Source organism: Acipenser ruthenus, chromosome 26, assembly GCF_902713425.1.
Source record: "Acipenser ruthenus chromosome 26, fAciRut3.2 maternal haplotype, whole genome shotgun sequence".
Classification (NCBI taxonomy): Eukaryota; Metazoa; Chordata; class Actinopteri; order Acipenseriformes; family Acipenseridae; genus Acipenser; species Acipenser ruthenus.
This window is the reverse complement of record NC_081214.1, coordinates 14,201,873-14,213,636: the sequence shown is the minus strand read 5'-3', so window position 1 is coordinate 14,213,636 and position 11,764 is coordinate 14,201,873. Positions and strand designations below refer to the sequence as shown.

General features: G+C 38.2%; 1 protein-coding gene across 1 annotated transcript; it reads left to right on the top strand.

Annotated features, from left to right (window-relative positions):
• The first annotated feature begins 261 nt into the window (after nucleotides 1–261).
• On the top strand, nucleotides 262–11,194 carry LOC117430772 (protein canopy homolog 3). The gene is made up of 6 exons (XM_034051226.3): nucleotides 262–479; nucleotides 2,256–2,382; nucleotides 2,703–2,799; nucleotides 5,317–5,439; nucleotides 6,578–6,695; nucleotides 7,269–11,194. The coding sequence occupies exons 1-6, from the start codon at nucleotides 374–376 to the stop codon at nucleotides 7,502–7,504; spliced, it is 807 nt and encodes a 268-aa protein (XP_033907117.2). The 5' UTR covers nucleotides 262–373; the 3' UTR covers nucleotides 7,505–11,194.
• Nucleotides 11,195–11,764: the final 570 nt, after the last annotated feature.

Genomic DNA, 11,764 nt, shown 5'->3' with positions numbered 1-11,764 from the left:
GTTCGGGAACAGACTGTAAGCACAGATAATATGTAACGTGTAGGATTTTTTTTAAACAACGATTATACATTCCTTAGTTATACCAACGTTTCTTAAAACGTTTTGAAACCGCCACAGACCCCTCCCCACCGACTGACCCCTGTTCCAGCAACTTCCTCTCAGGAGGTATTGAACGGGAAACTGCGCGTGCTCCCTGGCTATGTGCGTCGCGATTGGTCTGAGCGTACACTACGTGTCGCCTGATTGGCTGGCAGGGTGGAGTGTGTCTTGTGTTGTGTGGCTAGAGTAAATTTCAGGAAACATTACAGTGAGCTTACTTGGTAGTCCAAGAAGCAGATAAAAAGGTGCTAATTCTTCCGTTTTATTCTGCACCATGCAGACACTACTGTTTGTGTTTTTATTTCTTCTGATACCTGCTTCAGCACCAGCAAAGAAAGACGATGACGAGGATTGGGTTAAACTACCCAATAAATGTGAAGGTACAGTAAATTTACACAACCGTCTATTCATTGTAGTATTGCAGTCATGAAATGATATATCATAATTTATATATGATATGGCTGTTTAACACGCCTGATTGGTTTTGTGTAGAGAGGTATTGAAAGATCTGAGACGCCTATGAATATTGCACCACGCATCTTATTATTTTCACATGTTTTGGTATAATAGCGAGTAAATGCAGAGCAGATCTACTAATAATGTACTGTGTCGCTATGTGATGTGTAAATTCAGCGTACCACACACTTCGTATGCACTGTATGTAGGTTTCATGTCTTATACCATGACAGAAGGATAACCGGACAAAACCGGGCAAATGTAATGTCGTTACAATAGTTGCAAATGTATATATTTTTATGCAGAATGTCTATAAATGATTTAATTAATTTAAATCATTACAAACCAGTCGGATGGCACTAAGGCAGATGATTCCGCTGCTGCCAGTAGCTGCACAAAACACATTCATAATATAACCACCCATTTCATTTCCTCTGAACTTCGTCAATAAAATAGAAGTATTTCTCTTTCTTCAGCCCTGATGATAAACTACTGGCAGCCGTCTTTTGGGGCTTCTTATTGGCAGTAGAATTTAAAATGGCCAGTTAAAGGGAAACAAATACATTTACTTTATTGTTCATTTTGAGTAAGTCACATAACTCTGCAATACCTCGGATGTTCAAACGTTTCCTCTTTCAAAGGAAGGTGAAGTGAAACTGGGGAACCGTTGAGACTGCACCTGGAAATAAAAAACAACTTTTATATAAAGTGATGAAAAGTATTCTTCAGACTGTTTTGTTTTCCCGATAAATAAATTAAAACAAATTGTCTTGTCATCTGCAGATGCCAGGCAGACAGTCTAGTTTCTAATGTGTACAAACTGTAATCGTTTGAGAACAGTGTTTAAGAATAAAACATAAATATTCTGCAGTATTTTAGTATTTATTGAAAGTCACAGTATCTACTAGTTCCTACTGCAATAAACATCTCTCTAGAGCTTGGTAACATGGCCGATTGTATGCCTGTGAAGTGCATTTGGACAGGTGCAGTATACTTTGCACTGTTGCGTTTGCTTATGTAACTCTGTTTTTTGAGCATTTAAAGTATAATCTAAAACAGGGAATCTCTAAAATGCGTTTGGTTTTACAGTGCAGGACAAAGGCAATTTCTTCAGTATTTTAAATGAATAAAATATTTATTATTATTATTATTATTATTATTATTATTATTATTATTATTATTATTATTATTATTATTTATTATCAGACACCCTTATCCAGGGTGACTTACCGTCATAAACAAAAATACATTTCAATAATCACAGTACAAGTAATAATACAATTAAGAGCAAGATAAATACAATGACTTTGGTTCTAGCAAGTACAAGTATGACGAAATACAGTAAAATAAGGAAGAGTGATAAAGTGTCCAGAGGGAAAAGAGGAGATCTACAGGTGCTGTCTGAAGAGGTGAGTCTTGAGGAGGTGCTGGAATGTGATCAGGGACTGGGCAGTCCTGACATCTGTAGGAAGGTCATTCCACCACTGCGGGGCGAGGGTGGAGAAGGAGCAAGCTCTGGAGGCAGGGGAGCGTCGAGGAGGTAGAGCCAGTCTTCTAGTGCAGGAGGAGCGGAGAGGTCGATGTTCAACAATATGTCATAGCCATGGTACTATTTTTCATCACTTGAGGAATTCAATTGTTCAGTGTTTGCTTAGTAAATAGTTTCAGCAAATTCAAAACGCACATCTTTTCTTTTTCAGTGTGCAAGTACGTCACGGTCGAAATGAAATCTGCATTTGAAGAAACAGGAAAAACCAAAGAAGTGATTGACACAAAGTATGACTACATGGAGGAAAAAAAGGGGATTCCGATAAAATATGTCAAATCGTAAGTCTTTTAAATCCTGTTAATCTAGCACATTTTACATTAGGGGTGTTGGAGTCTGAGAAGGGAAGGTGGGGAAGCATATCAGTGTTGCACAGGCTTCAGAGGACAGTGTAGCACAAAGATGCTTCCCCAGCTGGTTTCCTCACAATCGGTCTCAAGGTATCTTCCTGGAGTGTTAGTAATCATGGCAAATAATAATGTAAGCAGAAACGACAGCAGAGAGCACACAGGCTATTACACTGGGAATAAAATACATATTAGGAAAGGTAACAGATATTAGGATATCCTTTATGTATTGATAATTCTTCTTTTTTCCTCAGTGATATCAGATTCATAGAAGTAATGGAGACAATTTGTCAGAGGCTCATGCATTATAATTTGCACAAAGAAAGAACAGGAAGCAACCGATTTGCAAAGGTATGTATGAGATTCATGGTCCTGTTTTATATCACTTTAGAGGAATCACTGAAATAACCACAGCATATTATAAACACTTCTGCTGTCAATTGAAATCTAGGTAGTGCATAATCAGTATCAGTTTGAAATAAATGGTTACTTCTTTCTCTGTTTTTCAGAGGTAGAAATAAAGACTCCCATTGCATAGCACCAATTCCTGGTTTAACTTGGGGCGCATGTGGTCTGTGTAGGTAACAAGCACAGGTTAAACATGGATGGTCTCACACTGCTCTGCAATGGGAGTCTGTTTTCCATCCCTGTTATTTATTTTCAATTTGACACCTTGCCAGTTTCATCAGCCAATAGCAATGCCATCATATGACGACAGCCACCCTAATGACACCAAATGAGTGCTGGGATAAAAAGCATGATTTACCTCAATTAAGAAAACAAGTGATCACACTCAAATGCAGTGTTTTCTTCTGTCTGTGTCCATTGCTAAGGTCGTACAGGGCTTGGCTGCCTAGCAACCGGGTAAACATGAACCACCGTAAAACATGTCAAATTGTAATAGAACACTCTTTGGGTCAAAACGATGAACTCGCCTTCATATATCAGCTGAAAAACTAAACCAGGGAGTGTTTTATCTTTTAAATACATCTTGGAAAGTAAGACTTGTAACAGTCTAAACAAGTATAAAAGAAACAAACAACCCTTGTAAGGTGATGAATATCTGCAGTGCTTCTGATAAGCTGTGTACTGGGTGTGTTTTCCACTTTGAACACATATGCAGAATGAATAAGCAATGCAATTGTGCTGCACAGCTTGAGGTCGCTTGTTATCAAGTTTATTTTACTTTATTTGCTTCACAGCCATATTGTTTGTAGCCAATAAAGCAAATAAGTAATTATTTTTGTTTTTATTGTAAGATCATGTTTTTGTACAGTAGTTCAATATAACATCACAGTTCAAATTTAAGGCTGTGTTTATGCATACCCTATAATTTAGCATATTTATTGAAAGCACTTTGCATTTTACTCCCATAGGGGTAGATGTACTAAGATGGGCCAGTCGCAGTGAAAACATACCGCAATTTGCATTTTCGTTACTACTGTTCGCAAAGTGCACATTTTGTCGTATGTGCTAAGAAAAAATATGAAGAGAGCCGCAATATACTAATTTAAATATTATTTACGAGAGTTGTGCGACACCTTTTCAAATAAAATGGCAGCAGTTGATTTGTGGTTTGCTGCAGCAGAGTGTGCCTGAAGGATAGCGTCTATACATGCAAGGGTGCAAAAGGCAGTTTAGTCCCATCAGATTCTATAGTGGGGTTCCAACTGTCACTCTCAAAAAGCTTTTCATAATCATACACTAGCCCCTCACTAAACCAGATATGTTTATCTGCCATAAGGCAGTGTCGGGTTTAAAAACAATACAATAAAATCACACACACATACATTTACAGTTCTCGATGTATTTTAAATATAAATCATTGCGCTGAAATAACATTCATGTATTTTGGGTCGGCTACACATTACATTGTGTAAAAATATGAGTCTGTACAGTAGGCCTATACCGTATACAGTACAGCAGTACAATCAAATGAATACCTAGCGCACTTTTTAGTACTTTAGCTACTGGTAACACAAAATACATCATGCTGCTGCACTGTACACACTGGTGTACAATGCAAATAAAAGATTATTTTAAATTGAAACTAAATGATTTTAGTTTTTTTTTATTTTATTTTAATTATTATTTTTAGCCTAGACAATTAACACACAATAGATCAAGGTCCTATACAGATGCTCAGAATGAGCTGGAGGGGTTAGCGGCACATGTGTGCAGTCTATTGCTCCTAACACACTGGGAAAACCAGAAATGTCATAGAAATTTGTTTTCAAGGCTTTTAAGTACACCCTGACTTCAGTGAAAATTAAGCACAACTGGCAACACACGAGAAAAAGCAGACTGGGAAATTCCAGAAACAATTGCGACTGTTTAAAACATGCTTTCAAAAGTTCTTAACAAATTGATGCATTTGTAAGTGTCGTCAATTGCCCGCAGCTTTAGTACATCTCGTTACAGTATTTTTGCTCCCTCATTATCTCCACCCTGTTTGTGTGAATTTCTGCAGAACGCCCAGAATTACATATTCATTTAAGGCTAAAGTGCAAATCAGAACTGCAGCTGCAAAGCATTCGTTACATTGATGCGAACAGTGTTGTGTTTGTTTAGTACATTTCACGCTACACTTCCTTCTGGTTTGCATGTGGTTTGCAACGATTGGTACATCTACACCATAGTGTCTAAATTGGAGAGTAAATTACTCAATGACCCAAAACCTTATCTGGAGCTCTGAATATATGTGATAATTACTGTGCATGCTTCAGTTGTGCTTGAAGTAGTTTTGGGATCAAGGATCTCCAGCTGTCATTGGGTTCCAGCGCAAGCACATCTGGGACGTATTGTCAAAGCGCTCAGGTTTAATACATAGCTCTTAACTGACTGCCACATTCTCTCATTTGTTTGCAGGGAATGGCGGAGACGTTCCAGACGTTACACAATTTAGTGCACAAGGGAGTGAAGGTGGTGATGGACATCCCGTATGAACTGTGGAACGAGACGTCTGCGGAGGTAGCAGACCTGAAGAAGCAGGTGAGTGCCATTCCTTCAGGGCCAGGTGCTTATACTAGTGAGGAAGAAGCATGGCTCACTTTCCCCTAGTGAGTTCTAGATTAACATTTTAGGTTTGACATGCGGCTCCCTGGGAGCTACGGGATTTTGCATGCTTATACTAGTTAACCTTTTGAGATTCAGCGAATCTACACTGAACTGCAGCTCCCAGGCTGTTTGCTGTCTTCCTTGTAAAGCAAATGCTGCTGAGCTGACACCACAATTCTAGAACTTGGATGTTGAAGTGGTGGAGAGAATTTCACCTTCCAGTGACCTAGGAAGTGGAGGTATGAATGACTTCCTGAAAGTAAGGCATGAAAACTCATAGATTTATAATTTAAAATCTTTATATCGTTAAAAAAATAATAATAATAAATATCATTTTTGCTATAAGAATGTTTGGAATTGTAGAATCTTTTTAATGCTACTATAAACTCAGATATTTTTTACCATACCTCTCAGTGGTTTACAATGCTTGCCTGTGCTCTACCATACCTCTCTGTGGTTTACAATGCTCGCTTGTGCTCTACCATACCTCTCTGTGGTTTACAATGCTTGCCTGTGCTCTACCATACCTCTCTGTGGTTTACAATGCTTGCCTGTGCTCTACCATACCTCTCTGTGCTTTTTTTAACACTTTGCAATGTGTTTGCTATGGGAAACATGTATAAGAGTGTGGCTGTTTAAAGCCGAGATAATGAATGGTCTAGTTGGAAGTGGAACCTGACTGGCTGATATGAGCCGTGATATTTATAATATGCAGTTAGAATATGAAAGCCGGTTTCACTTCCTCTTTGAGCTCCTGACCTTCACTTTTTAAAAGAACTGCAGTCGTGTCTTTTATCAAATCTGCTCAAGTGCAGGCCTTCCTATGCACTTCTTTCACTTCTCTGTTCTAGTAAGCAACGTGCTTACGATATTAATGGTGGCGGAAACATTTGCCAGGTGTTTATTGTGTGTTTAGACATCGTGTGCATTTCCAGAAACACCATTTTTTTACAATGGCAGGATTAAGGTGCTCTGTGTTTCGCTTGCAGAGCTGTGAGGGGATGCTCTTGTAGAGCATGCCTGCCTGCTTGCACCATGAACACAGTAACTGTTTGCCTAATTTTTGCTGCAGTGTGATGTGATGGTGGAGAAGTATGAAGATGTCATTGAAGACTGGTATAGGAAACATCAGGATGAGGATCTCACCACTTACCTGTGTGAAAAGCATGTACTGAAGGGGGAAAACCAAGGTAAGGGGACTGAAAGAGCTCCTTGGCTTCACAGTGGGTTTGTGCAATATTAGGTCACTTTGTGAAGTGTGTAAGAGACAGGAATTTGTTGCACACCTCCAGTGGTCATTTCTAAAAGAAACTGGCACACAATTTGTAGAGAGGCCCAGGACTGAGTGGCAGGCAGGTGGGGTTCAGGTCAGAATTCAGGTGTGCTCTCTCACTTGCAGATACCTTATTTAAGATTTTTCTGAAGATAGTAAGAACAAATGGGCGCACCTGTTGTAAGCTTCTCAGTTACAGAACACATGCAAAATGTTGGTGTAACACTGTATCCAGTGCCTTTGTCCTGCACCTCTTGAACACTAAATTAATAAGAACCAACCTTTTACGACTAAACTATTTAATTATTATTAAAGTTTAAGAAACTTGCTATCATTTTTTTAAATTGTTTAAAATGCCCACCAACTTTTTTTGAATATGATCCTCTGAGACAAGTTTCAGTATAGGTCACTCTTTGGACAAATATGAAATTGCTATTATTTAATGTCTGATTAACCAGGTTCAAATGATTGACTTATTTTCACATTTCAGAGTGCTTGAAAGAAGTTTGGACTCCAAAAAAGGGCGAAACAGCAGCTATTGATGAAAAGAAGAAAAAGAAGAAAGGAACAAATAATGACAAGGAGAACAACAAAAAGAAGAGCAAGGGAAGGAAAAAGAAGACGAGTGAACTGGAGACTGAGAGAAGGGACAGAGCAGAGGATTTTACATCTGACGAAGACATCCAGAAAAAGGTCCCCCTCACCCATGATAAAAGTGATCTATGAGAGAGACGCAAGGATCCAATGTGCTGTGGACTGGCTCCTTAATACAGTACCAGGCAAAATGTGCACCACTTTTCACAATGGAATGAAGACCACTTAATCCGTGTGATTCAGGCCCCAAAAAGTTTGGCATTGCTTTCAGGAAAAGTGATGCACATTTTTACTGTAGGAAAATACTTTAAAAAATGAATGTGGCTGACATACTTCATTTGGAACACTGGAATCTCTGTAAGTGTAAGGAAGGATTGAAATTTTCTGTGTTTTTTATCAGTTTCCATAGTCCACTCTGAGTGCCACTCAATACAATTGGAGGGAATTGATTATCTTATCTGTACAGCGGTCTGTGTGCATTTGAGATGTAAAGCTATATAACAAATTGATCCCACAATGTTTTGGCATAAACTGCTGTACAGGTATCAAAACTAGACATTAACAACTCATAAGTGTGTTTGGCATTGGAGAATAAAACCTTTTGCATGTCAGTGGAAGTCAAACTAACCCTCTGATTACATTTAAATGACGGTGCCCTCTCCTATCATTTAAATTCAAATTGTCTTCTCAGGTGAGTGAAGTATAAGAAGACGTTGGCTAACGTCATTTCCTTGGAGTTCTCCTTGGGTTTATGATTCAGTGTTTGAGGTTATGGAGCCACGATTTTACGAGGCAGCCAAAAGAAGGGTTTATTTTAAATAAATGTTATTCATCTTTAGCCTGTTTCACTTTTCTAATTGTTAGCCTGTGGGACAGTTTGTTTTTGTGTCCCCTGTACATCAAGGCAATATACAGATTTTACAAGTACAAGCTGTAGTTCCACTCATTTAAAACATTTTTTTAACTGTTTCTTCTTGCTGTCTAATCACTTCCTGTGCAGTACATCACATGACCTGATTGCAACTCGGCCTTGGAGTGAAACTGAACTACAACACAGGAAGTTGTTGTGCACCAGGAAATAGCAGCAACTTTTACTTCTTAGTGTTATCTTTGACAAATCTGCATAAGCAAAGAACCTGTCGATTTTCATCAGAAATAAATTGGAACTAGTCATAATATTGATATTTCTTGTAAAAGGCATGAAAATTGATATCGACCAGTAATGTGTCAAACTGCACAGGCATGGCCAGTACCACTAGGGGGTGCTGTGGGTTAATGCAATAGCCTTTCACCTCTGGGGGCTTGAAGGTTTGAATCCAGCTCGGCTCACAAATCAAATCTGGTTGATGGGTTTAACTTAGTCTGACTCACAAAGCTACCACGCAATGTGGCACACAGATGTTCAGGTCATGATTATCAGGGTACACTGGTGAAACGGGGCTCAGGGTATCAATATAAGTAGAATAAGCTTGATGCAGTTTGACACATTTTTGAGGAACTCTAAAATGAATGTGTGTAAATATGTTGGACAACAAAAGAGTTTTTAGGCGATACCTTTAAATAGGATCAGCTGAATCCGGACATAAAACCGTTCGCCTTTGAGACCACAGAGTGTACTCTTGAGGTGAGAAGTGAAGCAAGCTGGTTTGAGTTTATCATCAGGGCAAGGAGAAGTATTGTATTCCTTCTGACAAATGAAGGTTAAGAATTTCTCATCTCTCTGCTAGGGGGGTTACGGATTGTAGCATTCAGTGTAACGAGAATTCCAAAAACAGCTGATGAATGGCAGGCTTGATTTCCCCAGTTAATTAAAATATGTGATCTGCTACCCATTACTGAAATATGTGTCCCAGCATTGCACGATTCAGGATTCTAAAATGTCTTTAAATTTATATATTTTGTGCTATATCAAATTACATTTACATATTCTGTTTTATCAGGCTGGTAATAGACAAACCGCTACTGTCTGCAAATTCAATTTTTTTTTTAATTGTCTGTAGGAAGCGTTTATTAGGCTCTTTTTGCTTCTGTGTGAATTTGGTTTTGACGGATGGATGTTTTCGGATTTTTACTTTTTTCTATGTTAACGTGTGAATTTGGGTTTGTTAAAATATAGCAACTGGGTGTAGGCATGAAATGCCACGGTCATCTGAGTACATCCTTCTTGCTTTAAATTTATTTCTAGTATAGTGTTTCAGTCATCACATCCCGATGCTTTTTAAAACCCTGAAGTTAAAAGCATCCCATGGCCTCAATAGAGTTCTCAATCATGTGTACATGTAAGTACTGCTAGTCAAGCAGAGTTTAACCAGTAACCTGGAACCTCTGCAACACTGCCCTCGGTGGATAAATCATTAATCATCAGTCATTAAGGAATTCCACCCAACACTGGTGTGATTCTAAACAGCAAGATGAATGTTAGATAAGTCTTTTCCAGGCCTGTACCCAGTTGTGTTACTGTATTGAAGATTTGATCCTGTTTATTAGATTATCTGTGATTTAAATGTTCATACCACTCATGTGGCTGAATTACCATTAGTTATTTTTATGTTACGTCATGAAAAGTTAGTGGCAGGATCTTCTTTGTCATTATGACATCCTGCACCACAAATACATTCTATTGCTACTGCGTATGATTTCAAACAAACATTGTTATATATTGTTATACACAAATAGATTCTTATTCTGTGCTGTAAGCATTCGTGGCATAAACAAGATATATCATGAAAACTCATGACTTGCGTAAACGACATAAACTTATTTATATTAACAAACTCGCCCGATGGTACGTTTTGTAGCCACGCCCATTACATAAATACTCTTTCCATCAGAATTAATCTATTAAACCGTATGAAATCTTCCAACATATTATTATTAGTGCATGTATTTAAAGTTTGTTTTATTTCATTAGCTGAAGTTTAATATTCATGAAACTTGTCTAGACGGTTGTTCGCTTTGATTACAGTGGTACAAATGTATTTGCATTATTAGATCTTGCACTGGCCCTGTATATATGCCCTGTGAAGCAGTATTTTTATAAAGAGATTTTATTTACAATGCAGTGACAAATATTCACATCACACCCCGTTTACTTTGAAATGTAACATATTGCTTTAAGGTGGGATACTTTAGTGGTATTGCATGTTTAAACAGTACTGTCTACATGCAAAATAATGTGTTTCATCTCATTAATAGTACAGTAGACTCTTGCTAATCCAAATGCTGCTAGTCATAACTGTTCCATAATCCATACTGTACCATGCTATTGTAAGTGAATGCAAAGTAATTCATGGTCATTTTAAACAGAAGTACGGTAGTTTTCGTAAGAGGAGATTGAAGCTGATGCTGATTTTAAGTGATTCTTTGTAATATTTGCTAATTTCTTTACATCATTTATAAACACACAGTCTCCTGTAATTTCTGTCAATGTGTAGTAATTATTAAGAAAAACTTAAAATAATTTGTCCTTTTTTTTAGTTTAGTGAGTTTTTCTGGTTTTTTTTTTTTTATTCTAGAAGTTTTTCACTATATATTTCAGTTTCCTAAGTGTTTTGCTTGTGTATGCTAAATATTTGCTGCTCCTTTCCGTGGTTAACGTTAGTCACAACATTGCCCTACAGTATTGCTATTTACCAATGCTTTCACTGTGCTTTACTACATTTTGCTGTGCCTTTCCCATCTTATACTGTTCCACACAGGGTTTTAAGTATACTTGTAATGCAGTAATTGCAAATGTTTTAGTTTCTTTCTTTTTGAACCCATAACGGTACAAGGATGGCTTCAAGAAACGGGTTCATCAATTAAAGTACACTTTGTAAAGAACAGGTCATTTGTGTAGTTTTATTTTTCACACACAATGTACCTGAATTAAGCAGGTAAAACCCAACATGCATCTAGATGCATGATCAGGACTCAGTGGAGAGGCAGTTCTGACTCTGCACTCATCTAGATGCATGATCAGGACTCAGTGGAGAGACAGTTCTGACTCTGCACTCATCTAGATGCATGATCAGGACTCAGTGGAGAGGCAGTTCTGTCTCTGCTCTCATCTAGATGCATGATCAGGACTCAGTGGAGAGACAGTTCTGACTCTGCGCTCATCTAGATGCATGATCAGGACTCAGTGGAGAGGCAGTTCTGACTCTGCGCTCATCTAGATGCATGATCAGGACTCAGTGGAGAGGCAGTTCTGACTGCACTCATCTAGAAGCATGATCAGGACTCAGTGCAGAGGCGGTTCTGATTCTGCACTCATCTAGATGCATGATTAGTTCTGATTCTGCCCTCATTCCGAGGCTACTATTTCTAGTACTCTTCAGCTGCACTTCACTTCCTCTTGACTGTCATGTGTGCTGTAGGCTAGCTCAGTCAAAGTGTTCTTGTAGAAATGAG

What these genes read in the sequence shown, in the direction of transcription:
- LOC117430772 (XM_034051226.3), top strand. Translation starts at nt 374, where the DNA reads ATGCAGACACTACTGTTTGTGTTTTTATTTCTTCTGATACCTGCTTCA. An exon ending in GAAGCAACCGATTTGCAAAG is followed by an intron (nt 2,800 to 5,316) that starts GTATGTATGAGA and finishes ATTTGTTTGCAG; the next exon opens with GGAATGGCGGAGACGTTCCA. An exon ending in ACTGAAGGGGGAAAACCAAG is followed by an intron (nt 6,696 to 7,268) that starts GTAAGGGGACTG and finishes TTCACATTTCAG; the next exon opens with AGTGCTTGAAAGAAGTTTGG.